A 17,681-nucleotide genomic window follows, 5' to 3' on the forward strand; every position below is an offset into this window, starting at 1 on the left:
GTGACACCAATTGAACCACGGATGACAGTGTCCTAACCAGACTCATCCACAGCCTGACAGGGCCGTGTTCCTTCTTCAGCATCTTCTGGATGGATAGCAGGGCTGGGGGTTGATCGTCTTGTTCAGCCATGTCCTCATCAGAGGGTTCCTCATCCGAAACTGATGAGGAAACGGCAACGGAGTGGGCAACGTCTGACTCACTGAATCCGGTCGCACTGGTGGATGCGTGACGGAGCCGAACACAAGATCATGGTACTGCTGCACAGTCTGTGAACTGTCAACCATGGGGAAGCGAGGAAGTACAGCGACAACCCGAAACTGTCTAGACTGTCTGGGTTGTGCAGACAACCCCTTAACGGGTTGCTGAGGTTGCCGCACTACGTCACAACAAGTCACCTCTGCAGGTTGTTGAACGTCTTCCCAGTGACACACTGAACGTCCACAACCACCTCCGAGAGTCGCTTAACGTCAACGTGCGACTGGCAATCGACACTGGGTCGCACCGGTGGAGGAACCATCTCAACTGGCGGACGTGAGTAGGATACCTCAGCGTCAACAGGGCGAACAACCAACCGGTAGGAAGGTTGTTGGCAAGAAGGTTCTTCTCCGTAAAAAATCCTCTATCAAGGACTAAGCTTGGACTGCATGTCTTGCAGCAAAGCCCAAGGTCTATGGGAGCAGGTGTGGCAACAGACGGGGTTAGCGACTGAAGCGGAACCATTTACCCTCCCTGGAAGCATGTTATGCTTTAATTAAAGTCCATAGGAGGCTAAGCAGCTTAAGGCTCCTCTCCAAATGACAGAGTCCTCAAGGGAATATCAGAAGGAGGGAGCACAGCATTTTCTCATCTACAGGAACCATGTCCGAGAAAAGCTAGGTTATCTCAGTGAGGGTTTGACTGGTGCATAAGCAGCAGACCAGAAGGCAACGTTATGAAACTGCTTGACAGTCTGTGAACTGTCAAAAACTGAACTGTCAACCCCAACAGGTGCGTGAGGACATACAGCACTGGTGTACAGTATTAGTAGCACACCAGAAGGCAACGTCATGTAACTGTTTGACAGTCTGTGAGTTGGCAACAACCAAAGCTGTGTGGGGAAGCCTCAACTCCTGACTGACAAGTTTGCTGCGGGCGAGTGGCGGTAACCACAGAGTGTTGCGGAGGCTGACACACCGTGTCAAAACACGGCAGCTTGTGGTAGCTCACGCACAGCAACGGAGTGCTCCGTGTGTCTGTGGGAGTCAGCATGCGTGGAGGAGCTCTCACAACAAGAGTGAGGGAGCAGGCAGTCATGCCGGGCGCACAACCGTGGCAGGCTGTAGGCCAAGGGGTGCATAGTCAACCTTCTCCGCAGTCGGAGTGTGGGAGCTGGCAACAACAAAAGCAGAGTGCTGGTGCGTGGGAGGGGCTGCGGTGGGTTGAGGAGCATGCGGTATGGTATGCTGAGCATGCTGTAAGGTATGCGGCTCATGCTGCATGGTATGCGGAGCATGCTGTAAGGTATGCAGAGCATGCTGTAAGGTATGCAGAGCATGCTGTAAGGTATGCAGAACATGCTGCATGGGCTGCGGAGAAAGCCGCATAGTGCTGGAACCCGGCAGCTCTACAGAACCTTCCCACTGCTGATGCGGTAGCTCACGCATGTTAGCAGATGGTGCAGCAAGAACATGCGTCTGGCAGGGTGGACTGCGCATCGGTGGTGGAGCTCTCACGGGTGGAGGGTGGGAGCAGGCAGCCGCAGTATCTGCTGAGCGCACAACCTCGGCGGGTTGTAGGTTAACAGGTGCATTGTCAACCTTCCAGCACGATACTCCTGCATGAAGGAGCAAGCTGAGACTGTATAGTCTGCAGCATGGACCACTAGGGTCTATGAAAGACAACAACAAACGGAGCTACCGTCCGTTGTGACTGAGGGTCTAAAACAGCTGGTGCGGCAACAGACGGAGTTACTGCCTGTTGCGGAACCACCTTACCTCTCTTGGGAGGTGTGCAGTTGTCGTACTGCAGCGAGTCCGAACTGACCCAGTGGCTACACCTAGGCCGTTGGACTTGCGCGGAAGGGACCGACTTGCACTTAAAAGCTGCAAGATTTGGTCCATGGTTTCTGCGAGAAACCTCTTCCGCAGACGAGGAATAAATGGGCTCTCTCGTCTTTGTGTGGGTGGGGTGATCACGTCGGCAACGTGTGTAGATACACCCGAAACCACGGAGGGAAACGTTTGTTCGTCGATCAAGACCTGTGGAACCCATAAGTCCTTCGACATTACTTCTCCCCTGGGCTTGGGAGCTTGTAAGAGGTATCGGACTAGGTGAACAACTGGCACGAACAAACGAACCCTCGAACGCAACACTGTAACACTTTGCGCATATCACTTTATCACTTTTGATTTTCTGTTTGCACTTATTACACTGAACTCGAAACTTTAAGTGGTTTGTACCTGAAACACGCAATCCTATCCTTCATTAAAAGGTAGTAATTGCGAAAACAGTATTACAATGTAACAGAAAAACATAATGAAAGATAAAGAATTCAGTGGCTGGAAAAGAGACTAAAAACTAGATCAAATAAACTACGTTTAAAATCTCTCACCGCATAAAGCCTGGGAACAAGAATAAAACTCTAGAAACGTTTTACCTTCTTCCCCTATAGCGACTAGGGAGAAGAGCAAAAAAAAATGAGAACAACGTTACCCGCTTGAACGAAACGTTTATCCTCCTCTCTCTCCCTCCGTCTCTATCTCTCTCTCTCTCTCTCTCTAGACTTAGAACCTGAGAGATGAGCCCAATTATATATATCGTTAAAACATATTATTTGTTAAAGGAAAAAAACTGAAAGGTTTCCCAAATAAAAAGTTCCTTTATTAGAATTAAAACCATTTAAGCTAAGAAAGAATGAACGAAACGCTAGAATCGGTTTACTCTTACTGCAACGTGAAACCGTGAATAATCTCTCTCTATCGTAACGATAGAGCGCAAGTTAAACGTTCTGAACGTCAACAACTGCGGAGACTAAACAAAACGTTAGTTCAACTTTGAAAACAGTACGAGACTATCAAAGAAATTCTTTCAAAAACATTAAAATTAAAATAGCATAAATTCTTAACAGGAAAAACGATATGACGGGCTCAATGTTAATTAACTTCGGTTCCAAGTAAGGACCGCCTACTATTAGGAAAGGTCGCATATAAACAAACATAAAAATTAATTTTATAAGTTTATAATAAATGGAAAGATAATCGAAGAGGCCTATAAATGGCGGAGAGATATAAAATAAATCTATAACTTTGTTAAAGTGAAAGAGAGTCTATACTCTCTTCGACACCAACACTTCCGTCTAAGGGAAGAGTCGGCCATTTAAAAGTGAAAGAGAGTCCATACTCTCTTCGTCACCATAATTAAATCAAATTAATTCCAAAAGCTTGCTAAGCTAATGATAAAGCTTCCTGAATAGCGAAGGCTAAACTCTAGAGCAAATACATCACCAAATCGTGAACAATAACTCCAGAATCAACAGCGTATCCAAGTAGGTCTAGCCGGTGGCACGACAGAGGAAAAATTGAGTTCTTGTTGACAAGAAGTACTTGAGTACCTGCTCACAGATGGCGCTGTTGTGTACACCCCCACCTGTATAGCGATCGCTGGCGCATCCCGACCGTAGATTACTGTCGGGCAACAGAGTTGACAGCTACATGATCATTGGGTAAGATTAATATTGAAAAAATAGAAGTAATTCACAGTTGTTTACTTGTCAATAAATAATTACGGATTCAAGAATTATGGTTATCTAGCCTGGTGATGAGGCTATTCAGTGTCCAAGCAGTTATGCTATTAAATGAATGCTAGAAGTTGGACAGCGGGAAGGATGAGAAAAAGCAGGAACGATGGTGGAGCTGAAGGATACCAGGCGACTGAAATTAGGGGACAAGAGAATACTGCAAAGACCTTTATGTCATGCCTACATCGCAAAGCATGAGGTGTACTGAAAGCGCTATTCATATTCCACTCAGTAGAGCTTTCGTTTTACATTTGGACAGATCAAGCTTAGAATTTCTGAATTTCATCATTTTAAAGCTGCTCGGTTTGTACCCACCAACACATAAATTGTTCCCAAATTCGTTAAGAGTTTTATCATCTAAATGAGCAAGCAATACAATTGCACAATCCTGATTGTCCCTATAAATGTGTTCTGAATGAACAAACCACAATAACAACATAAAAAACAATGAATAACAAATTATAAAATGAAGGTCCAAGGCATTACAAAACACTGAGACATTAGCGTATCCCCAAAAATATTATCCTCTAACAATACTAAACAATGATTCCTATGATCAGCGCCCAAGGCAGCCGCCAGCCAGGCTAGGACCAGGCAATGGCTGCTGATGACTCAGCAGGTAGACCTATAGGCTCTCCCAAAGACCTTCATCCTTAGCTCACAAGGATAGTGAGGTTGCAGACACTACAAGAAACTATCGAGCATGAGCGGGATTCGAACCACAGTCCAGCAGACCAGCAGGCAGGGACGTTTCCATTAGGGTAAAGGCACCACAAGCCTAAAACCTTTAACCCTTTTACCCCCAAAGGACGTACTGGTACGTTTCACAAAACTCATCCCTTTACCCCCATGGACGTACCGGTACGTCCTTGCAAAAAAATGTTATTTTCATTAGTAAAATAAATTTTTGAATATACTTACCCGATAATCATGTAGCTGTCAACTCCGTTGCCCGACAGAAATCTAAGGAGGGATACGCCAGCTATCACAATACTAGAAGGGGGTGTACTAACCAGCGCCACCTGTGGCCAGGTACTCAAGTACTTCTTGTTGACACCTCCTCAATTATTCCTCGGTCCCACTGGTTCTCTATGGGGAGGAAGGGAGGGTCAATTAAATCATGATTATCGGGTAAGTATATTCAAAAATTTATTTTACTAATGAAAATAACATTTTTCAATATTAAACTTACCCGATAATCATGTAGCTGATTCACACCCAGGGGGGTGGGTGAAAACCAGTGTACAAGATTAAAGGATAGCCAAGTATCCCCAAATTTCATATAACAGTTATCTCCAATAACAAATGAAATAATAAGTACCTGGTAAGGAAGTCGAATTGAACCGTTACTCTGCCTCTTTTTTAAGTTCGTCTTCCTTACTGAGCGCAGCGTTCCTCTTGGAGGCTGAATCAACCCAAGGTGCTAAAGTATATAGGGTTGCAACCCCTACTAAAGGACCTCTACACAACCTTTAACCTAGGCGCTTCTCAAGAATGAATTGACCACCCGCCAAATCAAAAGGATGCGGAAGGCTTCTTAGCCTACCGTAACAACCATAAAAACAACAATAAAAGAATTCAAGAGAAAAGTTAAAAAGGTTATGGGATTAAGGGAATGTAGTGGCTGAGCCCTCACCTACTACTGCACTCGCTGCTACGAATGGTCCCAGGGTGTAGCAGTTCTCGTAAAGAGACTGGACATCTTTCAGATAAAATGATGCAAACACTGACTTGCTCCTCCAATAGGTTGCATCCATCACACTCTGCAGAGAACGGTTTTTATTAAAGGCCATCGAAGTAGCTACGGCTCTTACTTCGTGGGTCCTTACCTTCAGCAATGCAAGGTCTTCCTCCTTTAAGTGAGAATGTGCTTCTCTGATCAGAAGCCTTATATAATACGAAAGCCCATTCTTGGACATGGGTCTCGAGGGTTTCCTGATGGCACACCATAAGGCTTCTGACTGTCCTCGGAGAGGTTTAGACCTCTTGAGATAATATTTGAGAGCTCTGACAGGGCAAAGAACTCTCTCAAGTTCGTTACCTACCATGTTGGAAAGGCTAGGTATCTCGAACGATCTAGGCCAAGGACGTGAAGGAAGTTCGTTCTTTGCTAGGAATCCAAGCTGGAAAGAACATGTAGCAGACTCGGTCGTGAAACCAATGTTCTTGCTGAAGGCATGAACCTCACTGACTCTCTTAGCTGTTGCCAGGCAAACGAGAAAAAGGGTCTTGAGGGTAAGGTCCTTGAATGAAGCTGACTGGAGAGGTTCGAACCTAGATGTCATAAGGAACCTTAAGACTACGTCTAGATTCCAGCCTGGAGTGGAAAGACGACGATCTTTAGACGTCTCAAAAGACTTAAGAATGTCTTGAAGGTCCTTGTTGGAAGACAGGTCCAAGCCTCTATGGCGGAGAACTGAGGCCAACATACTCCTATATCCCTTAATCGTAGGAGCTGAAAGGGATCTCTCATTCCTAAGATGAAGCAGGAAGTCAGCTATTTGGGTCACAGAGGTATTGGTAGAGGATATCGAATTGGCTCTACACCAGCTTCGGAAGACCTCCCACTTAGACTGGTAGACCCTACGAGTGGAAACCCTTCTTGCTCTGGCAATAGCCCTGGCTGCCTCCTTCGAAAAGCCTCGAGCTCTAGCGAATCTTTCGACAGTCTGAAGGCAGTCAGTTGAAGAGCGTGGAGGTTTGGATGTAACCTGTCTACGTGAGGTTGACGTAGAAGGTCCACTCTTAGAGGTAGAGTCCTGGGGAAGTCTACTAGCCATTGTAGTACCTCTGTGAACCATTCTCTTGCAGGCCAAAGGGGAGCAACCAGCGTCAGCCGTGTCCCTTCGTGCGAGACGAATTTCTGCAGAACCTTGTTGATTATCTTGAACGGAGGGAATGCGTACAGGTCGAGATGGGACCAGTTCAGTAGAAAGGCATCCACATGAACTGCTGCAGGGTCTGGAACAGGAGAACAAAACAGAGGAAGTCTCTTGGTCATGGAGGTGGCAAACAGATCTATGATAGGTTGACCCCACAAGGTCCAAAGTCTGTTGCACACACTCTTGTGGAGGGTCCATTCCGTGGGAATGACCTGATTCCTTCTGCTCAGACGATCTGCTGACACGTTCATATTGCCCTGGATGAACCTCGTGACTAGAGAGAGGTTTAGACTTCTTGACCAAATGAGGAGGTCCCTTGCGATCTCGTAAAGGCTCCTCGAATGGGTCCCTCCTTGCTTGGAGATGTAAGCCAAGGCTGTGGTGTTGTCCGAGTTCACCTCCACCACTTTGCCTAGCAGGAGGGACTTGAAGTTCAACAGGGCTAGATGAACTGCCAGCAGTTCCTTGCAGTTGATGTGGAGAGATCGTTGTTCCTCGTTCCACATTCCGGAGCATTCCTTTCCGTCCAAGGTTGCACCCCAGCCCGAGTCCGATGCATCTGAGAAGAGATGAAGATTGGGGGTCTGAATGGCCAAGGATAGACCCTCTCTGAGAAGGAGGTTGTGCTTCCACCACAGGAGAGTGGTCTTCATCTCTTGGTTGATAGGGATAGAAGTTGCTTCTAGAGTCGAACTCTTGTCCCAATGAGCTGCTAGGTGGAATTGAAGAGGGCGGAGGTGGAGTCTGCCCAGCTCGACAAACAGGGCTAGGGACGAGAGAGTCCCTGTGAGACTCATCCACTGTCTCACTGAGCAACTGCTCCTCTTCAGCATGCTCATGATGCACTCTAGGGCTTGGCTTATCCTGGGGGCCGATGGAAAAGCCCGAAAACTCTGACTCTGAATCTCCATTCCCAGATACACGATGGATTGTGAGGGAATGAGTTGAGATTTTTCCAAATTGACTAATAGACCCAGGTCTCTGATAAGGTCTAAAGTCCAATGAAGATTCTCCAGACAACGACGACTCGAGGAGGCTCTCAACAGCCAGTCGTCTAGGTAGAGGGAGGCTCTGATGTTTGACAAGTGAAGGAATTTGGCTACATTCCTCATCAGAAGGGTAAAGACCATAGGAGCTGTGCTTAGGCCAAAACACAGGGCTTGGAATTGGTAGACGACCTTTCCGAAAACGAATCTTAGGAAAGGTTGGGAGTCTGGATGAATTGGAACGTGAAAATAAGCATCTTTCAAGTCCAATGAGACCATCCAGTCCTCCTGTCTGACCGCTGCTAAGACCGACTTGGTCGTCTCCATCGTGAACGTCAGCTTGGTGACATACTCGTTGAGAGCGCTGACGTCCAGCACAGGTCTCCAACCTCCTGTCTTCTTGGCCACAAGAAAGAGACGGTTGTAGAAGCCCGGGGATTGATGGTCCCGGACTATAACCACAGCCTTCTTCTGCACAAGAAGCGACACCTCCTGGTGCAAAGCTAGTCTCTTGTCCTCCTCTTTGAAGTTGGGAGAGAGGTTGATGGGCGAAGTGGTCAGAGGTGGTTGAAGGTAGAATGGAATCCTGTAACCGAACCTCAGCCAACTGACAGACTGTGCGTCTGCACCTCTCATCTCCCAAGCTCGCCAGAAGGTCTTGAGTCTGGCTCCTACTGTCGTCTGGAGAAGCGGAGAGTCAGTGTTTTCCTTTGGATGGCTTGGATCCTTTCCTGGACTTGCCTCTGTAAGAGTCTGGACGGGAGCTTCCTCGGCTGGGGGCTCTACCACGAAAGGGCGGTATGAATCTAGTCGCAGGGGTATCAGCCACTGGGGAGCGGTAAGTCTTAGGGACTGAGGTGGAAGCCTTAGACTTACGAGCCGAAGAAGCTACAAGATCGTGCGTGTCCTTCTGTATCAAGGCAGCAGACAAATCTTTAATGAGCTCTTCGGGAAAAATAAACTTCGAAAGAGGAGCAAACAGAAGTTGTGACCGTTGGCAAGGGGTAATGCTGGCGGAAAGGAAAGAACACAGCTGTTCTCTTTTCTTCAACACCCCTGATACAAACAAGGACGCTAGCTCGCCCGATCCATCTCTGATGGCCTTATCCATACAGGACATTAACAGCATGGCAGAATCTTTGTCCGTATGAGAGGTTTTCTTGCTGAGGGCCCCCAGGCACCAGTCGAGAAAATTAAACATTTCAAAAGCTCTAAACACCCCTTTAAGCAAGTGATCCAGGTCTGAGAAGGTCCAACACACTTTTGAGCGTCTCATAGCAGATCTTCGAGGCGAGTCTACCAGACTTGAGAAGTCAGCCTGGGCAGAGGCAGGTACTCCCAAGCCTGGAGCTTCCCCTGTGGCATACCAAACGCTCGCTTTCGAAGTGAGCTTCGTTGGAGGGAACATGAAGGAAGTCTTGCCAAGAAGTTGCTTAGACTGCAGCCACTCCCCTAAGATCCTAAAAGCCCTCTTGGAGGATCTAGCTAGGACAAGCTTGGTATAGGAAGATTGAGCTTGTTGCACTCCCAGCGAAAACTCAGATGGTGGAGAGCGGGGAATAGCTGAGACAAAATGGTCTGGATAAACCTCCCTGAGAAGAGCCAAGACCTTGCGAAAATCAAGAGACTGTGGAGAGAGCTTGGATTCGTCCACGTCCGAAGAGGGATCAAGGTGTGCCTCCTCATCATCCGAAACCTCAACCCCAGAATGAGGCGACAGGATCGGATACGAATGCTGAACCGCAGAGTCAGAACGAGCAGGAACAACAACAGAGGTGGAAGGAGGAGGTGCAGCAAGTTCCTGTTCCTGTTCCTGTGGTATGAGTGGAGCGTGAAGAGACCGAGGCTGTGCAGAACAAGGTAAAGTTCCCGCAAGCAGAGATGTCTGAGGAGCAGGATCAGGGTGCACGGGTAGAGCTCGGTGCAGCAGCTGAGGAGACTGACTCACAGGTGGAAGAGGTTGTTGTACCTCCACCGAGAGTTGCACCGCCGGTGGAGCAGCCAGGGGAGGAGGAGGAAGAGTGGAGTAATCCTCCTGATCCCAAACCGAAGGTTGCCTTAAAGAAGGCTGATGCTGAACAACACTGGGAACAGTGAACACAGAAAGTGGTTCAACATCGTACGCCTGGCAGATGGAGCTGCGACTGGGTGCAGCGAGTGCAGGCGGGTGCAGCACAGGCTGAACGGGTGCAGGAGGTTGGTGCACCACCGGTGCAGGCGGGGTGCAGCACAGGCTGAACGGGTGCAGGAGGTTGGTGCACCACCGGTGCAGGCGGGTGCAGCACAGGCTGAACGGGTGCAGGAGGTGCAACACTCTCAGCACGACACTCACGCATCAGGTCCGAAAGCTGAGCTTGCATGGACTGAAGCATAGACCACTTGGGATCAGCAGAGACAGTAGCAGACTGAGGTAAAGCCATAACAGTGGTTGCACCACCGGTGCAGCTCTGTTGTACCTTACTCCTCTTGGGCGGAGTACAGTCGCTAGATGACTGAGGCGAGTCAGAGCTGAGCCAACGACTGCAACCTGGCTGAGCACTCGAGGGCTGGACTCTGCGTTTAAGCGGTCTAGAGACCTGAGACCAACGTTTCTTCCCCGAGAGAAGATCAGCGGACGAGCGGAAGACGGGCTCAATCGTCTGCAAGTGGGAGTGACGGTCTGTGGAAGACACGCCCGCAACCACTGAGGATAATTCTGTGCGCCTAACAAGGCCTGCCGAACCCTTATGCCCTTCGACATTGCTTCTCCCCTGGGCTTGGGAGCTTGCAAGAGGTCCCGGACTGGGAGAACGACTGGCTCGCACAGAAAAATCCCCACGCACCACACTGGCACTAACACTAGTACAAGGCACTGCACCGACACTAGCACTCGTCACAGCACTGGCACTAACTTCACCCACTGCACTCTTGGCCTTCAACTCTTTCACTTCGGCCATCAGAGACTTATGGTCACTTACCACTGACTCTACCTTATCGCCTAAAGCCTGAATAGCGCGTAAAACCACTGACATATCAGGCGGAGGGCACACAGTAGGATCGGGGATAGCCACTACAGGGGTAGGATCAGGTTGGGGATCATGAGATGAGGAAAATAAAGAAGAGTGAGAAGAACTCCTCCTAGCTCTAATTCTCTCTAACTTAGAAGAATACTTTAAAAGTCGGACAAAATCCAATTCCGAAAGTCCGGCGCATTCCTCACATCGATTTTCTAACTGACAGGGTCTGTCCCTACAGTCAGAACAAGCGGTGTGAGGATCTACCGAGACCTTCGGAATACGTCTATTGCAAGACCTACATCGACTATGGGAGGGGGCTTGCGAAATGTCAGACATTTTGTTTTCAAGAGAAGTCAAAGGGAGATCCAAAAAACAAGCAAAAATTCGTTAACCGTTAAACTGAATTAAATAAAAGCTATCTAGCTAATATCAGAAGGATTCTAGTAATGCGACAGCCGTAAATCAAAGAGAATACATCACCAAATAAGCGAGAATAAACTCGAAGACCATAAGCGTATCCCAGAACGTCTAGCCGGAGGCACGACAGAGGAATAATTGAGGAGGTGTCAACAAGAAGTACTTGAGTACCTGGCCACAGGTGGCGCTGGTTAGTACACCCCCTTCTAGTATTGTGATAGCTGGCGTATCCCTCCTTAGATTTCTGTCGGGCAACGGAGTTGACAGCTACATGATTATCGGGTAAGTTTAATATTGAAAAATGCTATTTAAATATTTTTTTTAATATCCTTGATAATTTTTTGAGAAACTTCAGGCATTTTCCAAAAGAATGAGACCAATCTGACCTCTCTATGACAAAAGTTAAGGCTGTTAGAGCAATTTGAAAAAAATATACTGCAAAATATGCTTGAAAAAAAATAACCCTTGGGGGTTAAGGGTTGGAAATTTCCAAATAGCCTGGGGGTAAAAGGGTTTAAGCCCAGCCCGAGCTGTGAGAACATTGTCGAGTTATTTACTGATACGTTACTTTACTATTAAAGACCTGAAAGAAGAGAATATTGACCTACTTATAATTTTAAAACCTGACCTTATTCCACAGCTCCATCCAGATGGCACGGGTCACATTTTCGAGGCAGTCGGGGTACAACATATCGGTGGCTGTTAAGAAGCGACAAGGAATGAGCGATCCCTTTTCGAACATACTCTTGCCAGGATCCTGTAAGGCACAAATTATATTAACTGAAATTAATTGCTACACACTGCTACCCTGTACTGGCAAGCATCAATTATACCGCACAATATTCCCAAAACGTGTGAAAAGAGATATGCTTCAAGTCTAAAATTAGCTACAAACAAACATCACTCCGGAACTGAAATAATATGCATTGGAATATGAACTGAAATACAATATTATTATTATTATTATTATTACTTTCTAAGCTACAATCCTAGTTGGAAAAGCAGAATGCTATAAGCCCCAGGGGCCCCAACAGGGAAAATAGCCCAGTGCAGAAAGGAAACAAAAAAAAAAAGAAAATATTTTAAGAAGAGTAACATTAAAATAAAAATTTCCTATATAAACTATGAAAACTTTAACAAAACAAGAGGAAGAGAAATTAGATAGAATAGTGTACCCAAGTGTACCCTCAAGCAAAGAGAATTCTAACCCAAGACAGTGGAAGACCATGGTACAGAGGCTATGGCACTACCCTAGAAGAGGATGAAGATAAGGACTTGAACATGAGGATTTACTGTAATATGCTTGTTTCTTAAACCCTTCACTACGAGGCAGCAGATCCGCCCTTGGTAGCTCTATAAGATATATGTCACGATCGGATATACAGTACATACATACAGTACATACTCTATAATAACCTTCATTTCTATGTTTATTTGTTTTACTACTATTTACAGAATAAATCATTCAAAAGTTTGTTTTATTTTCTATTGTATTTCAGTCTAAGCAACCAAAATAATAGGTATTCTTTCCATTCATTGTAAAGTGATTATAGAATAATACTTCAGAAATTTGCTTTATATAATTTACTCTAAATAATGGTAAAGCACTGTGATTTTGAGTAAAAAATAACTTTATATTCATTGCAGTGACTATGTTATTCTGTAAGAATTCTGTGATAAACAGCTGTCGAATGATATAAACCTGCTCGTCAGTAATAATGGACTTTACGTTATACAGAAATTTAATGATAATATTAATTTGTTTCCTTTGACACGAGAAGTATTCTCTAATGTTTGATTATAAGGTATACGATAACAATTATCTTCTGATGAGAGAGAGAGAGAGAGAGAGAGATAGAGAGAGAGAGAGAGAGAGAGAGAGAGAGAGAGAGAGAAAGAGAGAGAGAGAAAGAGAGAGAGAGAGAGAGAGAGAGAGAGAGAGAGATACATACCGACAGCATTTTCAGAGTAAGGTATATGATAACAATTATCTTCTGATGACAAAAAGAGAGAGAGAGAGAGAGAGAGAGAGAGAGAGAGATACATACCGACAGCATTTTCAGAGTAAGGTATATGATAACAATTATCTTCTGATGACAAAAAGAGAGAGAGAGAGAGAGAGAGAGAGAGAGAGAGAGAGAGAGAGTTACTAAATAAAAGCAAGCTATTGTTTATACATACAGACAGCATATTCAGAGGGACGTTGAAGTATCTCGAGAGGCGAGGCAAATCTTCCATCATATACATCGCCTTGTTGGGGACAAAACCTGGCGGTTTATTTCCAGAGCCTTTCATAATGGCTCCGAGGAAGAACGGCTTAAGCTCAATTGTAGCACTCCAATGTTTCCTGTACCTCATCATAACCTGCAAAAAGGATATATATAATGAAAGTTTTTATGGTTTAAAAAAAGATATAATACTGCATTAAAGTAAATTCCATAACATGACAAATTTGGAAATAATATGACAAATTCGTAGATAATTTGTATTTTTCCTAACGATACAAACCTTTACCTATTTATTAGGGGTATTACTTTCGGTGAAACTAAAAGGACGAGCCATTTAAACAGGGTATATGTATGTAAGCGGCCACCTGTATGTATTATTATGTCTAACTTAGAATACGGCAGTGTATGGGGGGGTCGCAGGGGGCGTTGCCCTCTCCCTGTTAGGTAAGTAGGTAAGGAAACGGCTTGGTTAGGTTAAGGGGGGGGGGGGCCAAGTTTAGGTTAGTTGATGTCCATTTTCAATCAACAAGTGAGAAATTGGCCGCTGATACAAAGGCTCCATTAAAACTTTAGTTAGGGTTAACTACCCATCTCGCTAGTTAGAATGGCTTATTTGCAATGGAAATAAATGTCAAATTCGTTGAAAGCACATCATTTACTTTAGTAAGTTTTCTTAATTCTCTTAGAAATGTTGTCCAGTGTTTTACTATAAATTTACCCAACATTTGGGGTGTATGTATGATAACGGCCACCTGTATGCATGATGAAGGCCGGTGTGACGGTCTGAACGATCCCCCGGTCTCAGAATTCTCCTAGATAATATGCGCATGCGCGAACATTACTGTTTGCCAGTGCATACGAGGTTGATGTTTTATTTTCCTGTAATGTTAGCGTGCGCAGCTCAACATTACCGCTTGCCAGTACATCAAGCTTGATGTTTTATTTTCATGCGAGCGAAGTGAGCTAATGGCGGAAAAGAACCGTTATACAATGTCAAGGAGAATTCTGAGACCGGGGGATCGTTCAGACCGTCACACCGGCTAAGAATACAGCAGCGTACGGGGGGGTCGCAGGAGGGGGTTAGCCCTCACGTTAGGCAAGTGGGTACGGATACGGCTTTTAGGTTAGATTTGGTGGTGTTGTATAAAAATGGACAGTTTTTGTAGCATTGCGGAAACAATACGAACGACAGGAAAATGCTAAGAAACCTCCCATTTTCTGTGCATGTGGGAGACACAGGCCGCTGATATACAAAGGTTCCCTATATTTTCTCCTTATTGAAAAAATATTGCAAATAAGAAAGTTTGATAGTTAAGGTACGGTAAGGGTCTATAGACCTAGTCTATGGAACCCTTTAGTACCTTAGGCCTATGCTTCCCTACAGACGGTATGGTAACCCGTTCAGAGATAATTTACATAAGATATTCTTGAATGAAATAACAAAAGGTTATGAAATCACACTTTTTTATTATCTATCTAATCAAATTCCAAGTGCTTGCCCCAGCAACAAACACCGGTTGTTGTTTTAATACAGTAAATAACAATAATAAACAACTCACCTCAAAGGCGTACCAAGTATATGGCGATATGATATCGTAGAAAAACTCGATTCTCTTCGCCATTTTTTAGAAATACGAAGTTAATTTTCTAAAAGAGAGAAACCATTAAACTATGGAATTACTCCAAGTCCAAACTCCAAAGTACGGGCGTGAAATTCGTGAATGGGAATCGACAGCCAGCCAATCAGCTTCGAGCTTTCAATCAGTCGGCCAATCAGCTTCGAGCTTTCAATCAGTCGGCCAATCAGCTTCGAGCTTTCAGTCAGCGGGCCAATCAGCTTCAAGTGTGTAGTAGTATTAACTGTCAAATTGTGGATGTATATCTCCTCCTCAAAATAGCACATATTCTGTGGTTCAAGGCGTTGCATGAGAAAAAAGAGAAATAAGATAGAATAGTGTGCGAGAGAGAGAGAGAGAGAGAGAGAGAGAGAGAGAGAACTCGAACCCAAGACAGTGGAAGTAGTATTAACTGTTAAATTAAGGATTTATATCTCCTCCTCAAAGTAGCACATATTCCGTGGTTCAAGGCGTTGCAAGAGAAAAAAAGAAATAAGATAGAATAGTGTGCAAGAGAGAGAAAGAGAGAAAGAGAGAGAGAGAGAGAGAGAGAGAGAGAGAGAGAGAGAACTCGAACCCAAGACAGTGGAAGATAAAATCTTTGGATGAAATAGTGAACACAACTAAGCCCACAGTTATATGTCTGACGGAAACGCATTTAGGGAAAGAAGAAAAAGTAGAAATTGAAGGATATAAATTTACGAGAATAACAGAATCACTGAGGGAGGGGGATACTCATAGGAATTGAAGAACTTGAAAATGTAATAGTTGAAGTGAACAGAGAAAATATGATACATGAAGCACTCAGGATAAAAAAGGACATTAGTCCCAACAAGGTTAGATTAGTGTTGTGCTCCATACGAAGGTAAGAACAAGTCAAGAAAACAGATAAGAATGTAGAATACATGTTAATAGTGGGAGATTTTAAATACAAAGTAGGAAAAGAAATAGTGAGAAATGAGTCTGAAGTTTCAGTAGGTGGGAGGTTTCTTGTACACCTGGTAGATAATATGAATTTAAGTCCATGTGAAAAATGTAGAGTAAAATAGACTAGAAGTTGAAATAGAAAGTGTACTATTACAGACTATGGAATAATTAGAAAATATGACGAGGAAGGAGTTAAAATGATCTACATACATGAAGAACAAGTACTAACAATATACATAATAACAGATAGGACTTACACAGCTCACAATGCCATGATAATTGAAATGGACTGGCAAACGAGCAATGAGAAGGATAATCAGAAGAGAAGAATCCGGCATTTAATAAGATTTAAAGAGCTAGTTTTCTTATTTCATTAATCTGACGTCTTCTCTTCCTTACCCTGCTTCTTTTGCAATCTCTGGGACACATTCTGTCATTCTTAATGTCCATTTATTATTAGCCATTCATATTATATGTCCTGCCATTTATGGTTGTTGTGGCCTGATTGGTAACGTCTCTGCCTGGTGTTTGCCAGACGGGGGTTCGAGTCCCAATCAGACTTGTTATTGCCTTTATTGTCTGCAACCTTACCATTCTTGTGAGCTAAGGTTTGGGGGGTTTAGGGGAGCCTATAGGTCTATCTGTTGAGTCATCAACAGCCATTGCCTGGCCCTCCCTGGTCCTAGCTGAGAGGAGAAGGGGATTGGGTGCTGATCATATGGTCAGTCTCTAGAGCATTGTCCTGCTTGCTAGGACAATGTCACTATCCCTTGCCTCTGCTATTCATGAGCGGTACTTAAAACCTGTAAAAAAACATGTTGTTAGAATATCCTTTACTTTAGTTTGCTTTCTTATCCATGTTGCTCCTTTTCTGTCTCTTAGTGTTATTCCAATCAATATTCTTTCCATAGCTCTTTGAGTTGTACTTATCTTATGTTCTAAGCTTTTAATAAGGCTCATAGTTTCCAATTTATAAGTTAACACTGTTAGGACTATGTGATTAAACACTTTTCTTTTTCGAGAAAGTGGCATTTTACTTTTCATTGGCTCATTGTATTAAACAAATGCTCTCCATCCTGTGTTTATCCTTATTTTAATATCGATCTCATGTCCTGGGGAAACACTTACTGTCTGTCCTAAGTAGGCTATGTATGTTCAATAGCAATCTCTAGAGGTTTGCCCATTACCCTTATTTTTTGTATACACACACACACACACACATATATATATATATATATATACACATATATATATGTATATATTTATATATATGTATATGTATATATATATATATATATATACATATATATTTAAAAAAAATTATATATATATATATATATATATTTATAAATATACATATATATTTATATATATATTTATATATATATATATATATATATTTATAAATATATATATATATATATATATGCACCATATATATATATATATATATATAAATATATATATGAATGTATATATATATAAATATATGAATAAATATATGAATAAATATATATATATATATATATATATGTATATGTACAAATATATTTATAAATATATATATATATATATATGTATATGTACTGTATATATATATATATATATAGAGGGAGAGAGAGAGAGAGAGAGAGAGAGAGATATGAATATATATGCATATATTTATAGATAGATAGATAGATATATAAATATATATATATATATATATATATGTATATGTACTGTATATATATATATATATATATAGAGAGAGAGAGAGAGAGAGAGAGAGAGAGAGATATGAATATATATGCATATATTTAAAGATATATATATATATATATATATAAATATATATATAAATATATATATAT

The 17,681-nt window shown here is 43.4% G+C and overlaps 1 protein-coding gene across 1 annotated transcript in view; it reads right to left on the bottom strand.

Moving 5' to 3' along the window:
- Positions 1 to 14,997, bottom strand: part of LOC137658401 (glutathione S-transferase kappa 1-like) — a 41,052-nt gene extending 26,055 nt beyond the window's left edge. Inside the window, exons 1-3 of the mRNA XM_068393084.1 lie at positions 14,845 to 14,997; positions 13,239 to 13,421; positions 11,686 to 11,814 (exon numbers count right to left, since the gene is read on the bottom strand). Of these exons, the coding sequence (XP_068249185.1) occupies positions 11,686 to 11,814; positions 13,239 to 13,421; positions 14,845 to 14,907 (375 nt within the window). The 5' untranslated portion in view covers positions 14,908 to 14,997. The remainder of the gene's footprint in view (positions 1 to 11,685; positions 11,815 to 13,238; positions 13,422 to 14,844) is intronic.
- Between the last annotated feature and the right edge of the window lie 2,684 nt (positions 14,998 to 17,681).

Source organism: Palaemon carinicauda, chromosome 19 (assembly GCF_036898095.1).
Source record: "Palaemon carinicauda isolate YSFRI2023 chromosome 19, ASM3689809v2, whole genome shotgun sequence".
Taxonomy (NCBI): Eukaryota; Metazoa; Arthropoda; class Malacostraca; order Decapoda; family Palaemonidae; genus Palaemon; species Palaemon carinicauda.